Source organism: Hylaeus volcanicus, chromosome 5 (genome assembly GCF_026283585.1).
Source record: "Hylaeus volcanicus isolate JK05 chromosome 5, UHH_iyHylVolc1.0_haploid, whole genome shotgun sequence".
Classification (NCBI taxonomy): Eukaryota; Metazoa; Arthropoda; class Insecta; order Hymenoptera; family Colletidae; genus Hylaeus; species Hylaeus volcanicus.
In genome coordinates this window covers 3,247,957-3,273,258 of record NC_071980.1, presented here as the reverse complement: position 1 = coordinate 3,273,258, position 25,302 = coordinate 3,247,957, and the positions used below count along the sequence as shown (strand labels likewise).

The following is a 25,302-nucleotide window of genomic DNA, read 5'->3' as shown; positions in this document are numbered from 1 at the left end:
GAAAGACCGCAGACATTTTTTAACGCATCACGTCGTTGTATGATGTTTTATTGCACTTTGCCACATCTTTCTTAAAACTTGTTACGATAAATGTGGAATTTTTATTGAAAGCGTTAGTTTTAAACTCATTCGTAACTCTTGGTGTTAACGTTCGCCATGTATTGCGCACTGCCGCTAATGTGAATACTGAAGAATTATTCAGAAATTCAAATACAGGGAACCACAACGAAATATATGTTTCCGCTACATAGCTTCACCATTAGTTTGCTGTTCCCAGGGGTGTGCGAAGGGTTGAGTACGACGTTTATAAGGCCCTGTAACGGAGAGGTGGGTAACGCTGCGTCCCACGAAGGGCTGCCAGCTCAAAGTTATAATTGCTATATGTTAACCAAGAGGATAGGAGGGCAGACAACCGTGTTTTTCCGCATGAAATGCCAACTTTTTCTCTGACTCGTAACTTGGATATCACAGTTAGGTAAAAAAAGTGTATTTAAACGATTCTTTTTCAGTACATGTACAAGAATATGCTTACGATATACATTATATAATATTTAACTTTTACAGCTAACTTAAACGAAAACTGAGCTTCCAGATCAGTCCTTTTTGATCAGATGAGTATAATACTGTTGCAATCTTTTCAACCAATCCTTCCACGACTTTTCTAACACGTCATTTTCCAATACGTGTACAGTTGCAGGATCGCCATTTGTGTATGCAATCACAACCACCCCCATATCGATCTGTAAACCCATTTACAATGTCGTTCATTGCTGCATTATTTACTTCTGATTAACGGATTACCGAATTCCTGAATTATTGAAATCAACGAGGGGGGTAAATTTTGACGTGATAATTACCATAAATGGATAGTTATCGGAAGCGTTCAGAGCGCCGACGTAGGCAGCTAATTGCACAGGTGCGTCGTAAGTCGACGCAAGAGTAGACTTCCGTTTCTCTGATTGTTTCCAATCGATTACGCATACTTTGTCCCTAGTTATTTCGAACAATAAAAAACTAAATGTTGACGAAAACTAAAACCTAAGATGTATGGTACAACGGATTTTCCTTACGATGAGAAAATCAATTTCTGTTTTACCTATAACAAGCAATGCAGTCCACGACACCTTTGTATCGCAAATTAGGATGCATCACGTAAGCTTCGAGATTTTTAACAGTCTGTACATCGTTCAAAACAGATTTCACGCTATTATAGGTTGGCTCGACTTTTAAAGGAATTTCAATCTCCTTTTGTAACAAAGTGTTTTCCACACAGGTATGAAATAACTTACCATTCACTAATAGTTCTAAAGAGGGACAAACAGAGGTGAATAAATAAGCTGACTGAAATAACTGATTGTATCTTGAAAACATACAACACCTTTACAAAATATGTCAAATTGTTCCTGGCCTAATTTTTTAATCATGTTTTCTTTCCATATCTCTAAAGCCCTTTTTGATTGTGCAGACATGGTTTCGCGAAGAATATGTGTTACACTTGGAATATGTGTACCTCCTTCGCTTTCTTTATATTCTATAAAGCAATCAATGGATGTGTCTACATCACGGATGGGATACGAAGTTATCCTTTCTATTGCTTTCTGTAAGATTGCTGTACAACCATCAGATGTAAAGTCAGACACAGTCTCTAATGTGCACTTTTTAGTATTTTGTATTTCTATATTCTCAGTATTAATAATTGTATTTATTTTGGTATCTGGACGACTTTTATTACCGTTAGATATTTCATTCTTCACATTTTTTGTAGTCTTATAACTTATATATTTTATATGATTTGGATTTGATATCTTCATTATCCACAAATCTTCTGAATCAAGGACTTTACGTGCACCTGCAGATTTTGGTTTACCTTCAGCCTGTTCTGGTATCAATTGCGTGTATTTTCCTTTCTTTTTTTGTAGTACTCTTCCAAATAGCCGATAATCTGCGATAATTCTATCTGGTATCTTGCTTTTTTTCTTAGTAACTTTGTCACTTACTTCGCAACTAACATTTTTCCTACGTTTTGATGTTTTTTGTTTCGATTGTATTTCCACTTTCAATTCATCCGAAATAATTACTTTTTTCTTTTCTAATTTTAGTTTATCAGGTATGTCACTCACAAGTGACAAGTTTCGAACACACAATAGAGGCATACTTTTAACGTTCAATTTACAAGGAAATATCAAATGGGAGAGGTATTTGTTACAAGACATAACTATTAAATTTACCAAAGTTTATATAAATGATTCTTCAAACCAATCAATTACATGAATCCAAAAATAAATATTTTCTTTTCGTGTACATCAACAGGATTACGAATTTCACATGAAAAATATTTAAGGTTATGTTCAATGTACATGTATCAAAAATGTTTTCGGACATACAACGCTATCTGTAGAAGGTTCCTGAACTACGCAGTTCATTTATATTGATAGAATACTACGACATTTACTGATGGTAGGGAAACTATATTGTTAACGAAAAAATTAATCTCTTTTTCTACTGTAACAATCCGTTGAATTATAAAGCATATGCTCCTGACTTGAGACAGCCGTGAGCACAGAATACCTCATACATGCTGGGAGACAATGCTGTCTAACACGAGCTTAGAAGCTCATTGTTAGGTATTAATATCATACAGGAATGCTAGCTAACATTTACTGGACAAACTCCAGAAAGGCTATATTTAGTGGCGCCATCGGTGGTAAAACGTTCAATGCATGTGCCATCTTGTGTAGCTTTCCTGAGGTACACCGGTTACAGGAAGCTGCAGCCAGCATGTTCGTTTGTTAATAGTAAATGTTTACGAGTTTTTCGTGAAATACTTTAAGAATATATAAAGCACCATGGCCAATCCAAATTTGACGGATATGACAGAGGAAGATGCGGCTGATCTACAGTTTCCAAAAGGTAAGTTTTATCGATAAGGCCAAGAGATAGGTAGCAATTATTTGACTGTTTCTAACCTCAAATTTGTGACGCTTGTCAGTTCCCTCGGTAACGTTTCACGTTTGACGATGAATAGAATACGTCAAGTATGATTTATATTGTAGGAAAATTTGGCTATTATGTCCGGCATCGAAAAATGATTTGCTTTCTAATATTTCGTACGTAATTTCATAAACTTGTTTCATTAAGGATACTCCAAAATGATGTACAGAACATGTCATATCGTGAAGTGCTTTTGGTAGAGAGAAGAATGAAGAACAATTTAAATTCGGTGCGAAGAAAGCATAAAAAAAAGCTAGAATTTGTAAAGGATAAAGAAAACGAAGATCCAGACTGGAAAATAGTGGTTTATTTGTGATTTGACTTGTTACAGTTCCATTTTGGTTTTGTTATTAATTTCGAACGTTCTACGTGAAACTTGAAAAATGAATAAGAATTTATTTGGAAATCAAATAACTCGATACTGGTCATACTCCAAATTTACCAATATCTGATTGTGCGGCATGGCCTAAGGTACTGATGTTCCTCTTTCAGACTGCTCATCGAGTAGAACAGAAACAATCGAGAACGATGTAGATCTCGACGTGACAGTCGTGAAGGATGAAATCATTACTTCAGACCCATCATGCCGTGTATGCAAATCTATTTTGACGGAGCCATACATTCGTTGCGCCGTGTGTAATAACACAGAATTGTGTCCCTCTTGTTTCTCCACTGGATCCGAAATCGATGATCACAGAAACGATCACGACTATATTATAATAAAGAACGAATTCCCTTTGATTCACGGAAGTGGTTGGACGGCAAAGCAAGAATTAGAATTTCTAGATGTCTTACAGGAATGTGGTTTTGGTAATTGGGTAGATATGTCGAAAAGAATGCAAGGGAAGTCGGCGGAGGAATGTAAAAATCATTATCTTCAGAATTATATCGATAACCAAGCTTTCCCCGGATTGCCGATAATCAAAGAAACGAAAGCGAGTTTGTTCGGTTGCGAGTCTGCGCCTTATTTATATAAATTACAAGATTTGGAAGAACCACCGCGGTTCGCGCCCAATACACTTAATTGTAAGCTTTTGGCCGGATATAATCCGGCGAGATCAGACTTCGAAATAAATTTCGATAACCACGCGGAATTGTTAATTTCTGATTTGAATTACGACGAGTTTGATACAAGCGATGATAATGACCGGCTAGGGAGACCATTGCAAATAGCTATAGTGCAAGCGTATAACAATCGATTAAAAGAACGCATGAGAAGAAGGAAAATCATACGCGACCATGGTCTAATAGCTTTTAGAAGAACTATATCGTGGATCCAAAGATACGAATTTACGATAACCAGGACACTTGCCGAGAGATTATTAATTTTCATGCAATTGTTGGGAGGTATAGAGTTTGACTATTTTATGGAAGGATTACATCGTACCGGGGAACTTAAAAATTATTTGAATAAATTGTTCGAGTTTCGCAGTAATGGTTTAAAGCACTTTCACAGTGTTGTAATGTTTCAAAAGTTGAGTAAACTTAGACAAGAGAATGAGAGGGAAAGGAAGCAATACTTGAATAATCCCGAATACAGTTGGAAGTCTATATTGCCTGGTTGCAATATTAATGCTAATACTTCCGTGTCGACTACAATCTCGCAACGAAAAACGGCTCCGCCCCTTATTATTAAAGGTCTCCCGGGGTACGAGAAACTTACCTCGGCTGAAAAAGAACTTTGTTCGGTTACGCGCATAGTACCTGCTAATTACCTCGATTTTAAGCAACTTCTGATAGGGGAGAATAAAAAGAATGGTTATCTAAGGTTGGCGCAAGCTAGGGTTTTGCTAAAAATTGACGTTAATAAAACGCGTAAAATATATGATTTCCTCACAGAAAAAGGATATATAAATAAACCAAATCAATGACGTATACATCGATAATATAACAGTTGACATTTGTATAAACACTTTGTATTTTATAAGTACTGCCGGAATTGTGATATTACGTATTAAGACTTATTTCTAAAATTCTTAAGCAGGTTTGAGAATTGAGAAAATCGACTGAAAATAAAGTGAGTATATATAATAGCTTGCAAACGATAGATTAATATAATAACGCGCATTTTAATACAGGAAGTACGTGTAAGATGTTATTTACGCTTTGTATAATTTTTAATGACATTATAACATGTATTTTGTAATAAACCATACAAATAAAATAAGTTTTAAACATTTTTAAACATAGATGCTGAACCAAAAACGACCTTAGAATCGATGTTAGTTTCGTCTTTTTTTTCTTTAGAATTTGAAAATGCAGAGACCTTGTTAATCTCTGAGGTATCTATGTTATTGGAGCATAGAAAAGCGCAAAATGAGTCCGCGGAAGAGGAACAAGAATTCTCTGAAGTTTTCATGAAGAGTTTGACGTACACAAATCGATTCCGTCAATTTAAAAACAAAGAGACCATTGCGGCAGTTAGAAAGTAAGCTTCGTATTTAAGTGTGAGAACTTCATTACATAAGGTATTATTGATATAAGGTACTTTTAATAGTTAACTATATCATTTGTTCGTTATAGTTTGCTCATGCAGAAAAAGCTTCACAAATTTGAACTAGCGTCACTCGCGAACCTTTGTCCTGAGACACCGGAAGAAGCGAAGGCGTTGATTCCCAGTCTCGAAGGACGTTTAGAGGACGAAGAACTGCGAACGATATTGGACGACATACAAACAAAACGATCTCTACAATACTAAAAGAAACAATCCATGTTCCCTCTGTGTCTTTGCACTGTGATTATTTTATATATCATTCAATAAAGTTTTGCAATTCGTATGGCTGTGTGAATACTCCCAGAACCCATTTTTTGCTTACCCTCTCAATTTGTTTCTTTACATTGAATTAGTCTTTTAAAACTTTTGAATTGTAATAGTTTTTTTCGTAGTTTCCCGGTATTTTCGATCAAATGAATAGACATCTAGTGGTGAAAGTAGTGAACTATTTTTTGGATTTAGATCAGCGCCTCTATCGAGAAAACGCCCAAGTTTGTCCTCAATAGTTCTCTTTTTCACTACTAGATGGCACCATTCATACTGGTGTTTACCGACAACTATCGGTACATTACCATCATGTCGGTAATTTACCACCGAAAAGCGCCACCTAGCAGTGAAAAAAGTAACTATTGAGGACAAACTTGAGCGTTCTCCCGATAGAGGCGCTGACCACACTCTTAAAATTAGTTCGGCTCGTTCACCGCGAGATGGCGACACTTTGGATCATTTTTGAATGCCTTTCTATTTATAATAATTAAATTACAGTTCATTAGAAGCATTTGCAGACGCTATTGAGTAGCTTACGAGTCTTTTTCGTATAAATGAATACATTAATCATTATTTTTCACTAGAGTTTAGAGATATCTTTAACGATTTAGGCAGCGCGAGCGAAGGAAACGCTCGCATCTCCTCTTTTTCGTCACTTACTTCGTTAAAATTGGTACTGGTTGGCTTCCTTTTACGATAGATTAATATTTCACACATCTAAACCTTCGTGAAACACTCTATAAAAGAGTGAAAATCTTCTTCACTTATGCCACAGTGATTCGAATCGTGCAAGCTCGAGAAGCAGTTGCACATTTTTTAATTTTGTTCTGTTTTCGAAGGTGAACTGGTTTACACGCATAGTACGCGTCGGTTACATAATTTCGCCGTTCGACGACGGAGTTGAAGGAATCTCTCGGAAGAAAACGGCTAATCTTACTAACGACAACCACGCATTACCACCAGATAATTGCATATAGTCGGTTGCACGCAAGAATGTACGCTCATTATCACCGTGCCGTGCATTTGAGCAACAGTTAAACCGTCTTCGACCGTTTTCTCGTTTGTTTTACCACGGTGAAATAAAACGCGCGATAAAAATCAACCGGCGATCCTGTGTAATTTCGAACGCGGCGCTTACCCGATAATGAACGCTTGCATTTCTTTAGATTTATTTCTACACTTATCTTTATCTTTATATTTCCTTTGCTGGCGAATTTCAGCGTCTCGAGGGGGTACAATTATTTTGAGCGATTGTGAGACGATTGAAGAATAAAAAAAAAATAAAAATAAAGAAACGCTTCGCGGTAATGCGGTGTCCGAGTTATCGATAACCGCGTATGGGCTGTTGGTGATATACCAGTTACTATTAAAGGAAAGATGGAAGGCCGCTAGAACGCGGAATTATGGTTACAGGCATGTGCAATGACGCCTGTTGCATTGCTATGCGATGCGGTCACGATTCACAGTTCGGAGAATATAGGCGCCATTTTGACGCCTTTAAATCTGCGTTTAAAATTAGCAAATAATACAGACAAAATTACAACTATATTCAAGTATTTTTACGGATAACTGTTTTCTCGATGAAATCTCTTTCTTTTCTTAAGAATTTGTTGCAAATGGATAACATGGTGTCAAATGTGCGCCAATGAAGATTGCTATATTACATATTCCATTATTATGTTTGATATTTCCTTGATTTTTTTTTAATACCTAATGATTTAAATTTTCCAGAGGAGATCGTACGGAGGAGGCAAGAAAGAGAACTGTGCCATCGACGTTTCTTTTCGTATGGCGTGGAACGAGACGCCATCTTGACGAACGTTGAATCTCTCTCGGTAATACTAACTTTCTATACCTAGTAACTCGAAATAAGGGGAGGTATCGTAATTCCTCGCGTAGACATTAGGGTGAAAATACGTGTCGAAAGTTTCGCTACCAACGAGGGGTGTATTCTTTACCTTTTGTCATATAATGTTGAAAAGGAAATATATTTTCCTTTTTTTTTAATATTTCTAATATATCAATATACTTGATCTGCGCGTGAAATTTCTATGGGAAGTATACTTGTATAAAATTATCTATAGATTCCATACAGCTGGGAGTCGTTAATAATTTCGTCTTATGAAAAGAGGTTGCGAATGAAAAAAGTTTAAGACGCGCTGCTATACAGTGCACCCTGACAAATTAAAAACTTCTCCCCGGGGTCCTGATATTAATTCTATAGAACGTTTATGCGCTAATGTTGGGAGGGTCTTTAAAAATTACAAGATGAAAAGATGAAATTAATACTCTTGTAGACAGCGCGAAACGGCACAAGTAATCGATATTAAAGCTGGTGCAACTAAATACCGACATAGAAGGAACATAAATTTGAATGAAAGATATGAAAGATAAAGATTAGATACGTAATTAAGACTTAGCTATCATCTAGAGAAATAAAAATAATACGAATGCTTTGAAATTGGATTGAACTTTTCTCCTTAGATGTGGACCATAAATTCCACTTTGTCTTTGATCTCAAAAAGGACCGCAAAGGAGAGTACTTAAGGAGCAAGAATTTTCGTTATTAAGGAACGCTGCTTACACTTCCAATTACTGTAAAACGTTTCTTACCCTTATTCTTGTGCGCGGTTTCGTGGCACTAACTATCGTTAACGCCCATAAAATAGGATACAGAGATAATCTTTCCATCGAGGTATCCAGTACGGTCGGTTCGCAGTCGTTCAGATAACGCTCCTTTCAGAATCAGCCCGATTCTGCTATCTCGTTATTGGGTGCACGTATTTGCGAACCGTTCGATAAGGTCAACGGTATTTTCTTCGGGTTCGCAGACAATTAACGATCGTTGCAATTATCTTAAAAGGTTATTTCGTGGGAGTAATCGAAGGACCGATTATCCTGTACCGTCTACGGCAGCCGTAGCTCTTCTCAACGTTACTTTCACGAATATTTTTGTTGTTGAACTTTCTTCTTTAAATCAGATGTTTCTGTTTTGTTCCCCTCGCGAAAAAATATAGTCTCTTTGAACCATTCACCTTTCTCCACCGACACGGTTTTCTAATTACACTGAGAGAAGATATATTAGTTGCTACAGATTCGTGGATTAGCCCCTAGGGAAATGTTCGTTTCAAAGGTAAGAAAATGACACCGAAAGAAATAGAAAAAGTGAAGAAGATAATCAAGACAAACGGGAAAGCAGTAGAGGACCATCCCACTAGAGGCATCACGGGTGGATAGAGGAAGCATGCTCAACGTTTTTGATGATACTCAGGAAAAGAAACCAGGGAAAAATGGTTGAAAGGTGAAATTAGGAATAATGGACGGTGTGGAATAAAAGGTACTAACCCCAGAGTGCCATACTGGGGTCCGCTGGATCCTAGTCTACTTTCTCGCGTTTATATCTTTCGCAAAGGGTGACATTTGGGTTTCTACGGCCACTAGATAAAATGTTTGTGGTGTCAACATTCGGGTCGATGTTGTGCCAGCCTCGATATTCTCGAGAAATTGAAATAGTGATCTCATAAAATCTGTGTGATGTTTGCTAGATACCAAGGTGTTGTTCGTATACACGTCGTTCTCTTTCTTTTTGATATTTTAACAATTTTCCAATCGACGTCGTTGCGCTCAACTGTAACAGGATGCATCGTGGATATAATTGTATACCCTTCGCGTTGGTACTTGTCGCTTCTAGAACAACCCATTCGATGCTTCTCGCTTGTACTCCAGGACGATGTTATTTTCTGGAAATTGGCTGGTAAATGGAAGTCAGTAGATAGCTGTGTCACGGAGAGCAGAAGCTAGAGCAGTGTTACAGAAACGCGCGAGTAGTCTCTGTACGCGGCTAGGGTCTACCCGTCCAATCGATAGAATCAATTTGCATAATGTATACACGCGAAAGTGTACGTTCCACAATGCTCTCCGATGTTGTTGCCTTTGCCAGGCGATATCGGAGGCGGGCGGGGTTGGAGCTTCGGTGATGCGATTAAAATTCTTGATAAGATTTTTACGATGTCGAGGAAGCGTAGCTGTTTAATAACAGCCGTGTACGAGCTTACGAGATCGCCGCTGAATTTCCTTTTATAGATACGCGAAATTAATATTCGTTGCACGGTTCGATCGAGCGCGTAATATGTATGCATACTTATCTAACATCAACGAGAGCTTTAATTCGAACAAACAACATTTCGTATATTGTCTTTTACGTTTTAAGTTCTTTACAATCTCTTACCCAGGTGAATCGTCGATTGATTTCTTTGATAATTTAACTGTAGATAACCTAAGATGAGTATTGCTCCAAAAACGAACAAACTCAACTTCTTCTTCGCATACTTTTTAATTAAATTGTTTAATCGCGTAGCCGTCAACGTTCGATGCAGGTGCATGCAAAGGTGTATTGTAAAAGTGGCGCGGAAGTTAGAGGTTCCGACAGGCTTATGGCACACGTTCATGCAAAGGACACCGGGCATTCTTTACTGCCGTTTCCGATTCGGTTCCATTCCGCGTTTCTGTGCTAGGCACCTGTTATGATGCATTGTTTCAAATGGGGCGAGAGAGCTTTTCAATCTTGGCCGTGTAATGAAATCGCTTCGAACCGTTCTCGATGGAACAAAGAAACCGATAAAGACCTGTCTTCACGCGGTTCTTATCGGTCGTATGGTGTAATTAAGTATACCCGCCTTTCGCGGACATTTTATTTCAGGGAAACATGTCTCCGATCGATAATTAACTTTGAGCTAGACCCGTCGCAGAAAATTTCAATCGATTTTTTCCTCGTTTAAACGTTGACGTATGTTTATCCATCGGTCGCGACGAACAATTGCACGATAACCGTATCGTTATCTTTCTTTAAAATTCTCATATAGCGTAGGATTGTTTAGAAATACTACTCTTAAATGCCACTCAAGCATTTTCCATGTCTTCTCTTCGACAACATCTTAACACTAAACCTATTGACATTCCATTTATGCCTATTTCCACCGCTAAATGACAACTTTTTTTCAATTCGATAATACACGAAAAAATCTGTACGTAAAAGTTTGAAAATGTTTCGACTGGCCGCGGTAAGTTATGCGTTAAATTACTTGCCAATTGTTCGGTGTAGGGATTAATTGTATAGGTTTTTGTTTTTTAAACGAATGGCAAGTTTACGATAGAGCGGCACGTAATTAATTTCAACAGTTAATAAAACGGGAAAGTGCTATCATTTCAGTAAACACGGTGCATCGTCCCTGCAAGGTAATTCGCAATCGAGCGAGGGCGCGAGTTTCGTTCGCGGTCGGCCGGGAGTCGTGGTTGGTCGGGCAGCGAGCCCGAGGACGGCCGATCGTCGACGGCCACGGCCGAATGCGCGAAGCGCCAGCGCTGGCCGAGCCTGAACGGAGCGCTCGGGTCAAAATATATTCAGTATATTCTAAACAAGCGCGCGACGTGCTGTCACGTTTTGTTTGTGCGTGCGAACCAGTGTCCCGTCGAACGATTCGCTCGAATATCAACTGGTGACATTGCGTTCGAGTGCTCCGAATCACGCGTAACCCAGTGGCCACGGTGTAAATTCAAAAACTCCCGTCAGTGATACCACAAACGAATCGAACGGCTAGCGCGCGGTGAAATTCGGAAGAGTAACAACGCGTCAGAAGATACGAGAGGAGAGACTCTCTGCCAACTGTGAGTCCGTGTATTATACGCGAAACACCGCGATCCGTTCTTCTTTCTTCTATTTCTCGTTCTCTCCGATCTCGTCTCCTTCACTTTCTATCCCAGTGGTTCTTAACTTCTTCGAGCTTCGAAAATTCTTTTTATCATGTTTAGATTAGTACGATTCTTCATTCCGAGGGATTGCAAGGCGAGGGCCTTGGTAGAATTAGTAGAAAGTTATTGGTATTCATTTTTGAACGAATTATACTTACTTTTCAGGTAGAAATAACACTAGTACTTGCTTTTATGGATCACTTTTCGAGACAGTCGATCGTCAAGATCGATCTATCAAATATCTAAATCCGAACCGTTCGCTACCATCGCGCACAGTTTTCGCTCGTGATTTTATTGCCTTGTCATGTCCCTAATAATGACTACGGTACTACCAATATCGATACACCTTGACTCCATAATTTACTCCAAAAAAAATAGAAATTACATTCCCCATCAAACATAGTACGTACATCGAAAATGACCGTAATCGACTCGACGTTTAGATTATCCCAGAAATCGCTCGCAAAAATTCAAAAAAAAAAAAAGCAAAACTCGGCAAGATCGGTTGGCAAAAGATTCGCGGCACAGTGCGAGCAGTGTTCACGGTGGTGTGCCGCGGCAGAGTGGTTAAGAATCACTGCTCTATCCATTTCTCCGCTATCTTTTTCTCCAGATTTCTTCTCCCTGTCTCTTCTTCCCCTTCTCTTCTTCTCTCGGTTCGTCTTTCGTACACGCTCCCTACGGTCGTTTTCTCTTTCCCTTGCGACGCCTGGCTCTGTCTCCGTCTGGCTCGCTCCGTCGTCGTCTCGTGGGGTCAGTGGCTGCTCGATCGGATCCTGAGCAGGAAGACACACCGGAGGTGGAGGACGATCTCCCTCCGTCGCGAGGCTTGGAGCCACACGCGCGCGCCGCGCACGCAGTCACGCATCTCTAAAAAAAAAAGGAGACCCCCGTTTTATCGGTCCCTTTCGGAAGGGTCTCCATTGACCCGATGGAAACTGCGCCAGAGACTCGTGGCTCGTGGATTCGAAAAGCCGCGAGGAAACTCGTTCGACGACGCGACATCGACGACGCGACATCGACGTCTCGGTTGAAAATCGATATATCGGCGAAAACTCCTTTCGCCTAGGGGCGGTATTTCCCCGCGTGTGTGTTGTGATCGACGCGTGAAACTCCCGTACCGCGTACGCTCTTCCAGTGCAGAAAACTCGTGCTTGTTAACCGGCCACTTTTCTCAGGTCTCGAGTCGAGTAAATAAGTATCATTTAAAGGTATCAACTTCCGTATTCTCCTGGCGGAAATCGACTGTTTCACTTTCGCGTCCGTTGTCGAGTATCGCATAGGGGAGGAAAGATTGTTATTCGGGATATGGTCCTCGTATGGTTGCTAGGTTTGATATGTATTAGGCGTATATATATATATATTATATACAAAGTTTAATGTCGTCGATGTCTCGTATACAGAAGTAGCCATACCAAATTAGGAAACAGCAGATAAACGTCTGAGATACGAAGCAAAACAGAGGTCAATACACATATACACGCGACCGTGTATTCGGAATATTGCAATCGTTTTTCTTCATTTTTGGACTTGCGACACTCCAATCCGATTTAAGACCTCTCGTAAACGTTGAAAAACGCTGAAAATCGAGGGAGGAGAGAAATTTTGACCAATGGCGATACCAACCCCCGTGTCATATTGGAGAACAGTTGGGAAATTAAAATTGACGGTCGGGCATCGGTTAATTTATGTTATCGTTGCACAAAATTGTGCGTGTGCGATGATCGACGTGTGAGACTCCCGTATCGCGTATGTACATTCTTTCCAGTGCAGGAAACTCGTGCTCGTTATCTGGCCACTTTTCTCGTGTCTCGTTTTTTTCTGTTCCTTTCCACTCCGTCTTTCTTCCTCTCGTTCACGCCAACCGCGTATCGCCCGCCCCGTCCGAATCCCTGCCACCTCTTTTTATCGCGTCGAGCTTTTCGCGACGACCATTTCTTTTCGCCCGAAATAAGGAAAGGACCACGCGAGTGATCACGGGAAAAACGGAAAGGGGAAACTTTCGTGGAAACGGGGATCGACGATTTGAAGTCTGTGTTTTTGTTTACTTAGAGGCGGACTGCCAACGCGAGTCGGTTCGAAGAGGAGGTGAAAAACATCCCGTTCGAGGAATACGACCGTTTGTTGACGTTTTCACACGAGAGGTGAGGAACTGTCTTATTCATTCACGATTAAATCGGGGGTTCATTCGAATCTGGGATTGCCGAATCGATAATAGTTCGGCGCTGCGTAATTTAGATAAATTTAGGTGCGACTCGAAGGATTTTTCATAAGCCTAACTTAGAAAAATTCCAAGTATTTTAGACTCCGAGTATTTATAACTACGTTATTTAAATCATAAATAATTATTATCCATGTAGCCATTAATCTCGCAATTTATTATTTATATCGCAAGGGAGCAAATTGATGGTTTTATGACAGTAATTCATTAATTAATGATCACCCAGCGTATACGTTGGCATGTTAAAGAATTAAAGGAAACGTACCGTGTTTGCTCGATAAAATCAAGCTATAAACTAAGTGTTCTCAGCTGTTTGGGACCATTGAACAATATCCATTCTTTGGTTATTTTAGCAGAATGTTTACGGTCATCATTTCTCGAAGCACGAAATTCCTTCTTAAGCCTTTTAACTTTTCCGCGCCTGCGTTTCAAATATATGTACATATGTATATATATAGCCTGGCTGGTGCATTTTGCCTTCGATAGAAGGTAATTTCCTGACCCCAGCGGACGATATGAATCTCCACATCGTAAGGGGAACGTATCTCACGGTTGGTATTAACTTCTGATTAAATTCTTGACCTTCACTTTTCGGCATTCGATAATCGAAATTTGCATTCGTCGGCAAAGATTACTCTATTCCCACAGCCTCGTCGCCATACTCTTTCATCAATTCGAGTCATTCCAATCGATTTGGCTCATCGGTCCGCGACTTTATTCTCGTCGATCGACCATCAACCTTTCACTGGCAGTTTTTATTTCTTCGATTAAACGCTGAACAAATAGGGGGCTCCCGGGGTTCTGGGACGCACACAGGGGGCATACAGGGGGCACACAGGGGCCCGCAACCTAAGCTTCGTTAGCTCCACGGTAGCACCTGGAACCACTTTCGCCTGATTGTGGCCATTATTCCTTGAAATATTTGCATCTTCACAGGGGTTCGACAATTTCTGCTCGCACCGTTTATCCGCAGCTACCGAACCTACCGAGCGTCGTTGTTCGGCCGCGTAAACACCGCTAATCTGAATGAGAAATCCTCGATGTATCACGTTTCTTTTTTCTCCTTTTGAATGGACGGGTAATTTGAATACGCTTCGATTCCACGAAACGTATGCCCTTTTATCACGCGAGCGCGAAACTACCGCTGTGCCGATTCCTTATTATTCGCTCGACACCGGCGGCATCGTCGCAGACCGTTTGTCACGCAAATTCCCAGAATACGGAATTACCGTGGCCGCCATTGTGCTATTAGGTTTGCGTAGTCCCATTCGCGTCGCGGGCACATTCACGAATGCGAGCCTCGAGTGTGGAAAACATCGAGTTGCTGCATACGAAACGCAGCTCTTTCTCAATGGACTTCCAAACGTGGCTTTTTCCCTCGAAAACTTTGTTCATTTAACCCCGAGCCACGGCGAGAGAGCGAGGGGATGATCTTGAAAATATCGCGCTTCTTCCGTTTAAAATATTTTTATTCCATTCACTGCCAAATACTTCGCAGAAGTGGACTTGAAAGTCACGATGGGTTTCAAAGCGTTTAAATTAATACGGTATCACGAGAGAGCTCACGGGACTTGGAAGTCTCGCCAGTAAATAAAGGGTTAAATTTGCCTGCCAGTGAATAGGTTAAGTATTTCTCGCGGCGTATCAAGAATAGAGTTTGTTCATCGACCCGCAGGAACCCAAGCCAAGTAATAGCAAGTTGCTCAGCAACAGTGTGTCCCCGCTATATATGACCTAACAGCGGTTCAGTGTTCAAATGGTATTCCATGACCAACCAGCGAGTGAGATTGCAACTTGTTAACCTTCTGCGATGCAACTGTACCTCCCAAGCATAGCCGGTGTCTGATACCGTGGTCCAGCAGTGCCTAGGGGCCACATCGAGGTTTAGACTACCGTTATCTGTAGATTAATTTATCATCCCCAACCGAAACGATCATTGGTCGTACAAGAGAGTAAATGTTACGACCCTGTGAAAGTAATGTTTGAAATTCTTTGACTTCTCGAATCGCTGAATGCTTGCCAACGTTTCTTCAGAGAATTCCTACATTTTTCACGAAATGAAAAGTAAATAGATTAGAAACAGCAGGATTAGTATTTTCATCAGTTTTTTTTTGGGGGGGGGGGGGGGATGTACGAGCATTGCGCGTCTGAACACAGCCTGAACGTGTTAATTCCCGCGAGAACGAGCAAATGGTGCAGCGTGAACTGCTGCAGATAACAGCTCCTCCGTGCGTTTGTTTTTTCACCGATAAAAACCGCGGTAATGAATCGACGATTCGCGGAAACACCGACTAGCTTTCCATCCAACCTATCGTCGCTGCAAAATGGGGCTGTCGCGCACCAATATTTGTCGTTCGGAGTTTTAATAGTCCACCGTGTTAGTTTTTGGGAATATACACGAATGTTCCAACCCAGCAAATAAATTTAGAGCGATACAGTCAATTAAACGTTGATTGGTCTGTCAGATAACAATTTATAACAACGAGATACAGTGGAGTGATATAAAGGAGAATAATTGAAACTAAACATAATTTGGATTCTTTGATTAGATGGATTGAAAAAGGCTCGTTTAAAAGGTTATCGAGTCCTACCGTGACTGTTTAAAAAAATATTGGATTTTCTCGTATAAAATACGGTATGCCTCTATTATGAACAACGTTTGAAGAGCCCCAACAGGCGCCACGACGGACTTGGCAAGCGATATCGTGGTCGTGTGGACGGAACACTTGTTGCAATCTGTGCGAGTGGCCCATTATCCAGTAGACAAAAAAGACATCTGTCTAGGGCCTCCATCGTAAGTGGATCCTCAAAATCAATATTTTAAAAATTAATACTTCACTCGAAACACTTGGTTGCAACAGTACAGTAAAATAAAATTCACGCATCCGAGTAGTTTCTGCGTGGAGCACAATTTTCGAACTGTAAATCAAGATGATATTTTTCTTAACGGAATTGCACATATCTCTCAAGAAGCAGCGGAATCGAGACAAATACGACCCATGGACACATTATTAAACTTTTATCGTGGCCATCCATCTCACCGTACGAAACTTCTGGAGAACTTCCACAACTCCGCGCAGAACTTCGCGCCGCTAAATTTTTTTTCGCGAGGAAAAGTTGAACGAAGGTGTTTACCGTAAACTATCCGCGACAGCGCGAACCACGCGGGGACGGATAATTAAAATATGTATCGCGGTTGCTCCAAATGTCATCCGAAGAGCAGCCTCTTTGGTCTTCGCGATTACGAAATCAGCTTTATCGCTTTCGAACGCTTGGTCGTTGGAAGAAATCATTCAACTCTTATCTCAGACATTTTTTCCTATCCTCGAAGCAAAGGAGATAATTAGGTGTGCTGCTTCTGGTAGACCACCTTGTAAGATTACGCTTGAGAAAAATAATAATGGCCACGATAATCTTGAATCAAACTCTTTGTGCGTCATGTTTGTCCCTCGAAACCATTTATCTACTGTAACAGCCACCGATCCATTTGTAATTGCCTTCAAATTCAATTCACACAATTATCTCACGTGTAAGAACCAAATGAACCAACGAAGATGTTACTCGAATTAAACGATCCTTGGCAGAAACGTGTACAATTACAGCAAATTATTTTGATTAATCATACGTACGATATTATGAATAGAGTTCCATACGCATGAATCTAAAACCTATTTTGTCCATTTGTGGTTTCCAAATGAGAGTTCTCCCGTGAAATCTCGAACAGATTCGTCGATTGGTCGAATTTCGCGGTTGATACGGTTTCGCGCGTCCACGTGATGTGCGTAGGAATTCGATCTGCAGCCGCAAGAGGAGGACGCGCTGTTTGCGGGGATTGCGTCACACGGTGCGCCAATGGGAGGAAGGTGTTAAAGTGCTCCTGGTAATCTTCTATTTACTCCGCGAGCCGGGTATCGGCGACGGACACGAGATCTACAACCGCGGAACGCTTGGGAAAAATCTCATTACAGGAAATTATGTAATTATACGGGTATACTTCTCGCAATATCTCGCGGCGAAGAAATGAGAACCGGGGACACCGGTTACACGTGTCCACGCGTGCCTTCCTCGACGGCCCGCGGTTTCGTTTGGCTTCTTCGTCGAGACACTCGAGAGAAGGACTTTTAGTCGTTGCAGGATCCAAAGAGATTGTGCTAACCCATTGCATCGCACGGAAAAGTGGACAATTCGTTTTTATCTTCAAAATTGTTCGATTACTGATGCAAATGGGTCGAGAAGAAATGAAGAAATGAAGAAATAAAGGAAGAATTCCAAATTCTTTCGCAAGTTCTTTGCTTCTGGATTGTATAACTCGCGATCCTGGTTAAAAACATCTTGGATGTTTCCTTTTTACACTAAATACCTAAAAACCAATCCACTTCAAAGTTTTTGCTGGATCCCTCAGGGGCTGTAGCTATGATTGTAACTACAGTACGGGTTTAGCGATCCCGAGGTATCCGAGCTAGAGCTCAACGAACTATCCTTAATAGGGATGCCAGAGAATTACGAAGAGAGTTATATAAGCAAATGCAAAGTAATACAAAGCGAGAATTAAATGGACGCGAGGAACGAATGTGAGACTGGTACATTAAGTGTTACAGTCGAGTTATACAACTTTGCATTCTCATAAATAAAACTCGCTCCGTTTTGGTCCGAAATAACCGTTTGTAAGGTGGCGATAAGGTTAAGAGCCGCTGGTGTAAAAAGTATCGAGCACGTTGCATACTCGTTGCAACTCGGTGGACAGGGTCGCCGATAGGGTCAGAGCCGGGGAGTCCCGAAAGCGCTCGGAATGCATTGGATCGTTAAAGTTGCATCAACTGGCGCGTCGCGACGGCGTCGATATTCCCTCTAGAGCCCCCCCGTTCGATCAACGTGGACGCGTAAGCTGAAAGATTCGTCCATCGCTAGACGAACGTCGTCGTCGCGGCGCGGCGGCCGCATTAGTCAGTCGCATCTGTCAATAATTATTATCGTTGAGCACGTAGCCGTCGCCGCCGACGCCACGGCAGCGTTGCACGCCCGCGATCGCGGCAGACGACGACTATATAACGTTATCCGAGAAAACACGAGGCGAAGCGATATCAACGACCCGTAGATACGCTCGCCAGAAGATGGGAAGAGAGCGCACACGCGTCGCGTTCGTTTCGGCCGAGAGAGAGAGAGAGAGCAAGGAAGAGCGAACGCCGAGGAGTGGGATGAACGACGCGAAAGAACCAACGAACGAGGAGGAACGATGGAGCGAAGCGGGAACGTAGAAGAGAGATCTTCGAGTCGCTTATTTGTCCCGCGGTGACATGTAGATGATCCGCGTGACGCTAGTTTCGCGCGCGACCTCAAATTTATCGTCCGATCAGGCTTTTCGTGGAAACCGTTCCGTATCGACGACGTAATCGTCGAGTTATCGGTGCCTCCGAAGTCAAGGAACGAAAAGGTTTTCACGCGACGCGAAACCGCGACTTTTGATTTCGCGACGTAAGCTGGGTCGCGTTGACAAGCACGCTTGATCATCGTCGTCCTGATCTCGTCATTCCGTACCTGTTCGAACCGCGAGTCTTTTGTGTGCACGTTTTCCAACGATTACAGATCCTTACGTAACAGGGAACTGCGTTCTCGCGGCTTGGTATCTGTTTTTCTGTCGATGCGATGGAACGTTGATTGTTCGACGCGTATATGGGGAGACAGGGATTTCCAGTGAAAAGTCGACGGGTTCGACGGTGACAACGCGTTTTCACTGGATAGTTTTGAAGGAATTTTTGATGAGTCCGGGGGAAAAGGAGGGAGGGACGAAGAAATAGTTGTAAGAAACCGCGTCGAAGATATTGTCCGAAAATGGCCATCTTTGGTACTCGTCGAAAAAGATCAATTTTTGCTAAGTATTTTTTACGAAACTCGAAGAGTGCTCCGAAATTTTGGAGCAGTAGAGTGGCTGCTGTCCTCGACTCTTAGGACGATTATCTTTGGCGGGGTGGTGAACAAAGCCTTATCTTCAAAGCCTTATCAATTATATAACATTCGTGGAAGAAAATTCGTGCCTCGTTTGAATTTATAGTAGATTGAACAATACCCTCAGTATAAGGATAGATTAAGGATAGGTTAAGCAATATTATTGTACATGAGATTGAAAGTGGAAGTAGAGGCTATGCAACCCTTAGGGGAGCATTAGAATAAATACATACATAGTAGATTGAACAGAAAATTAAAAATTGCATTACTTTCTGAAACATCAAGTTAACGATTGTTTTTCTCCAAGGATGTCCGGTTTTCGATTCGGCAAGGAAGATGTAATCTCGATAAGTGTCGTTAACCTCGTTCGTGCAGGTGGGCTTGGGTAATAGTAACGCCGGATCTGTAATTGCCGTTGGTGGTTAAACAGACCTATGGTAGCGCGAAATGCGACGAGGTTCTCGTTTTCCTCGCGACGTATCGTTCGTCGTTCGCATTCTCTCGTCGACCCTAACCCCTGTCAGGTTAGATCGTAACGAACGCGATTGAGCAAACTTCCGACAGGAATTATGCTAACGGTTAATTTAATTTCAATTACGAAACGGCTTTCGACGTGTGGCAAAAACTACGTAATTTAACTTCAACTTCTCTAGAAAACGCGTAAAATCCTCACTCCGTTAACAACGAAACCTTGTGAATATTCCGAAGCGTCGGAAGAGGAGGCTCCGATTAAACGTGTTTGCTCAAAGCTGAAACAATTGATAGTCATTAGTCGGAGGTTTCTAATGGCCTCACGTTTAAATAAGACCGCTCGATATGATTAATGGAGTACCATTAGCATCGAACATCGTTCCCACAAGTACCTCGATAATGGATATCAACGCCATAAATATTAAATCAGCCCGAAACCATACATCCGTGGAATTGAAATCGCCTCGATAATTCTTCTCTGTGCATCGTGTATTCCTCGACGGGCCCAGAAGCCTCGGTTTTGAACGCGAATTAGAAAGCAACGGGGCGCGCTTTGGCATCGTGCAACGCCGCGATCGTCTGTAACGAGAAAACGACTGTCGTCCATTTATGCGCGACGCATTTCCTTTAATAACGTCGATATCAGAAATGGTAGCACGTGCTCGGATTTATAGATGCCTGTAAATTCGCAGATTTATCGTTGGGCAGTCTGATAAAAAAAAAGAAAAAAAAAGAAGTTACACGAGGAGGGAACATCATTGCTCGAATGCCTTCGATCGGGACAAGTATTAAAACCTTCTGGCGCTTGTCTGCCGGTCGCAGAACTCGTTCGATGAATCATTGCCGCGTTTTCTCGTCGCTCGGGTAGGTAGCTACATAAAAATGCTAATCGCTGGGAATGGCAGCGGCGCGCGAACGATAATGAGCGCCTCGTCGTTGCGTTTCGGATTCGCCGGGACGTGTATCGCAGGTACCGATCTACGGTGCCAACGATTGTCCGCCGGATATCGACGGCTCATCGGCGAGTTTCGACGTATCGATGACGTCGTTAACGATATCGATATCGGTATGGACGGGATAAGGGTAACGAAACGCGGTGTTTCTTAATTCGTCGTTGGATGGAGAATGATCTGGTTAGCAGGACTCGTAAAAGGAAATGGAGGGGTTGTAAGCGTAGGTTTGAAATAGATAGGGATTTTTCATGTATTTCCAATATTAATTCGAATAGCAGAAAAGTAAGCGACATGAATTGATAGGTTTATTCTCCGCGGTGCATAAAATAGTCGGCGCTAATCGAGAATGGCATCCGCTAGGCGCAGGACTGATCAAACTATCTATCGCAAGGATATCTGGCCGGATTCCAGGAGCGCCTGGAGGAGGCGCCGGTTTTATTGTCTCCCGATAGCTTTGCCCACGCGATCCACGGCGCTTAATCGTCGCGCCTTAGAGTAGATGGTTCCGCTAAACACGCATTGCTCACGTCTAGACTCTCAAATGAGCCGTTTCGTGACGATAGGTAACATTTTGGACCGCCTGATTCGAACATTTCACTCGGAGATACCAAAGGTATCTTCGCTGGACCCGTTTTATTTTTTTTTTGCATTATTTGGTATAGAGTGCTCCTAAATTCAATATTTTGTCACCATCCGCAATTTAAACTCGCTCGAAATCACTCTGCCCATGCAATTTGCCTCGACAAAAGTGGAGACAACGTTCCCATTGTACCCGGACGGATCGACGATCTGGAGCTCATTGTGTACGTGACCTGCGAAATTCTGACGCGTCTGATACACAAGATCACAAGAGAATCGTTTACCTCGATCCGACAATGCAGTCACTGTTTAGAATTTCGGTCAGTGTCAAAAACCTCGCGCGATATTTCGGCCGAACCACGGTTTATTAGATCAAGGTTACAGTCTCGAGTCACTTGAATTATTATAGGACCAAGGAATCCTAATTGGATAACAGAATACTTCGACCTTAGTTCAACTTTTATTTAAACATCTACGCCTTATCGATATTAATATATGCCGTCAAAACTCTGAATCGTTTCAAAGAAACTTCCCAAGGCGACACCCGGTACTCATTTGACGGCAATTTGTACTCATAGTATGTACTCGGTTACATTTTATGGCGCGTAAACTTATCTCCGCCGCGTGATCGTCCGCCAACGGTTCCCCTTTTAATTTTATTAACACTGAAACGAGCGTAATTAGAGAAACAGCGAGACCATCGCCGCGTCTAATGGCGCGATGCATTTTCGATGCCGCGTTGACTCCGACGCCGGACAGACGGGACGTTTGGTATAAAATAGACCATTAGATATGTATCTGTTCAACGTCGATAATTTCTGGCCCCGAGGCTCGAACCAATTACAAATTATATACGCGTGTAAACTATTACGGAAACCTTGGCTATCTCGCGAGCGGATCGACCGCGGAAGAGCCAGCACGGAAAACTTGCCACCGTTATAATCAGCAGGTACGGGCACGAAACTACGTCGTTTAAGCATAATGCAAACGCAGTTCGCGTGTAGTGTTATTATCAAGTATGCCGTCGCGTCCGATCGCGCGGCTAAGTTTGCGAGGAAGTTTAACGCTCGGATAAAGACACGACATGATCGCCCAAAAATACGCCACTGAATTATTAGCTTGGCGTACGTGGAATGTCGTACGTTATTCCTGTGTTTGAATTAGCTGGATAAAATAAGATCCATAGATGCATTTCCTCTCTGAAGCATTAATCTAAATTTTAAACAGGTACTCGGACCTTTTGCTTGTATTTCCATTAACATTCTATGAGGTCCGTGTAACTTTCAGTTCACATGCTGATACATCATCATTTTACCAAATAATTGTATTTCCTCTTTTGAAATATCCGTTTACTTTACCATCGACTGAGTTTCTAATTTCAATAATGGTCTCGTTGCTCGTGACTGTCCCCGAGCGGATCAATGAAATTGTTCCACAAGGTCAAGTAGGTCTACTTGTTATTTTATTGCATGTTATAACAAGATAAGCCGCACAAACGAATTCAATATCTGTACGGAGCGCGCAGTGCACGCAGATGGAGAATTGCCTCTGACGAAGTCCTAAATTGCCATACTTAGCGAGCTCTATTTCGATCGTTGAACCGAAATGATTTATTATCGATGGTAAGTCGCTCGGCGCGAAGACGCAACATATCGTTGTGCAGCTTAATTGTTTCCGGGTCGATTCCTCTCATTAAGGCTACTCTAAATTCATGAACTCTAAATTTGCATTTACGATCCATTATTCTAATTGGCAGAATCATGTCCGCTTGATAAATTTATACCGTTTCGCGCATTTCGATTCACCGTAAGCTTCCGTTGTTTAATCAACTTTTTCGCGGTCGGGCGGCTCCGAAAAATTATCACGGCTCTGATAGGTGTACTTTGTTATTAATAAAGCAAATTCTACAACCTCGTACATATCGTGAAATTGAGCGTTCCCGTGATTATTAATCTCCTACATTATGTTCGCCGAGTCAATTACTTTGTTAACCTTGTTTGTTAAATGAGTCCACCTCTGTTGGCAGTACTACTCGAGTCGAGTGTCGCCGTTTGCTGAGATTAGAGGCGCCAGCGGGCTAGAAGAGTAAAAAAAGATCGAGAGCGCGCTATGACCGCAGCGATTAATTAATCTTTGGTCATTACGACGGGCGCGCTTGACCTACGCAGTGGTGGTTATGTCGCGATTATTAAGGCGCGGTTGGTCATTCTTCGTGTAAACAGAGTCCACAATTGTCCGTAACGGGAGAAGCATTAGGTAACTTAATGTCTGTTGGAAATTACAAATTACACGCGAAAGGTCTTGGCTATAGCGAGGTTCCTCTTCAAAAACAATTTTATGAAAGTATTTTATACAGAACTAACATAGAGATCACCCTCGGTGTAACCATGTATACGCATGGAATTTTCAAATTTCGCGTCCTCGATTGTGAACGCCATGTCTGAAAGGGTTAAAATGAACGAATGCTTCGGGGCTACCGGAACATGAATTTTTAATTGAGCGTAACATTTCAATATAGAGCCTGCCACCTGGCCGGCCGCAATACGTGCAATTTACTGGTCGAGATCGGGATCTCGATCTGTCAGGGATAGATGAAGGGCCATTCACGTGCGAGTGGATGCCAACATAATAGAGCCAGACTAGCCTTTGGGCATCGACTTGTGACTAATGATGAGCATTCGGCCCTCCGCTTGGAATATTATTCGGAATTACAGTCTCGCGGACATCCTGGAACGCTCGATAGACTCGAGTGTGATCAACTAGACTGGTCGAGTTGTGACGCGAGGTTAATTAAGAATCGTTTAAGAAGCAACTCGTTAATCTTTTACCGATCTGCTCTGCTCGATGAATTGATATTAATTGAGTTAATTGCCCCGCTGGTTATATGTTAATGTATCGTAGAGCTTGTTCGGCTGATTAGCGCTAAACGAGGAAATAAATGGAGCTCCAAGCTCTGAATGATTTATACGTTCTGGAGGTATCGAATGATTCGGGAGGTTGTAATTAATGGGTATTGTACTCGGGTTCATGCTCGCGGACGAGGGACCGTTGCAGCCACTAAGTTATACTCATCCTGTAGATACGGCACGATATTCGCAATACCCACGCGATTAAGGTTGAAACGATAAAAAATGCAGCGCGATTGTATATAATTCCGATAAAATACGCTATCACGTCGGCTCGACCTTGGGATAGATACGTTTCATTCTGTGGGAATTTTTAACGTATAAATAGACCTCTGAATCGATTATATTATTTTGTTTGTTATCGATTTTTTCTGTATTCCAAAGTCGAGCAATTGACTTATCGACAAACAGAAACGGAGCTATCATTTTGTAACAGAAAAATGTGTGATTTCTACAATGAAAATAGACGAGAACGAGGACGCCGCCGATAGTTGTGTTTTCGAGCCTGATAATTTCAGTTTTTCAGTTCTTATTATTCCCGAGGTGAAAACTAAAAAAATACGACGGCACGTTTCGCTTTGGGATAACAGAAAATGTCACTTACACGCCTGCTTCGTTTTCACTGTGACGTTGAATGTTGCCTCGAATAAAGAGTATACATGAAACGTCGCTCTTACCTTGTTGTCTTTGGAGTAACTTAGCGTTGGTCTACGACAGGCTAAAGATTTT

The 25,302-nt window shown here is 41.8% G+C and overlaps 3 protein-coding genes across 5 annotated transcripts in view; 2 read left to right on the top strand and 1 right to left on the bottom strand.

The window, feature by feature from the left end:
• Positions 1-434: 434 nt before the first annotated feature.
• LOC128876218 (uncharacterized) lies at positions 435-2,361 on the bottom strand. Its single transcript, XM_054122394.1, has 4 exons — positions 1,379-2,361; positions 1,097-1,304; positions 858-990; positions 435-740 (listed from the first exon to the last, which is right to left on the bottom strand). Exons 1-4 carry the CDS (start codon positions 2,211-2,213, stop codon positions 594-596), a joined length of 1,323 nt encoding a protein of 440 aa, XP_053978369.1. The 5' UTR covers positions 2,214-2,361; the 3' UTR covers positions 435-593.
• Positions 2,362-2,735: 374 nt separating this feature from the next.
• On the top strand, positions 2,736-5,768 carry LOC128876114 (DNA-directed RNA polymerase II subunit Rpb4). 2 transcript variants are annotated; one of them, XR_008456952.1, is made up of 3 exons: positions 2,736-2,910; positions 3,484-5,008; positions 5,239-5,379. XR_008456952.1 is itself a non-coding variant. In XM_054122215.1 (3 exons), the coding sequence occupies exons 1-3, from the start codon at positions 2,847-2,849 to the stop codon at positions 5,687-5,689; spliced, it is 420 nt and encodes a 139-aa protein (XP_053978190.1). In that variant the 5' UTR covers positions 2,739-2,846; the 3' UTR covers positions 5,690-5,768. The 2 variants fall into 2 exon arrangements, 1 of the variants encoding a protein (XP_053978190.1); XM_054122215.1 differs by lacking the exon at positions 3,484-5,008 and adding an exon at positions 5,515-5,768 and having other exon boundaries at positions 2,739-2,910; positions 5,239-5,419.
• A 5,096-nt stretch (positions 5,769-10,864) lies between these two features.
• LOC128877363 (cAMP-specific 3',5'-cyclic phosphodiesterase 4D) overlaps positions 10,865-25,302 on the top strand; it is a 111,721-nt gene continuing 97,283 nt past the window's right edge. Inside the window, exons 1-2 of one of the 2 annotated variants that reach the window (XM_054124606.1) lie at positions 10,865-11,416; positions 13,553-13,644. The gene's annotated coding sequence lies outside the window, so the exon portion shown is untranslated. The remainder of the gene's footprint in view (positions 11,417-13,552; positions 13,645-25,302) is intronic. The other variant, XM_054124607.1, reaches the window with a different exon arrangement.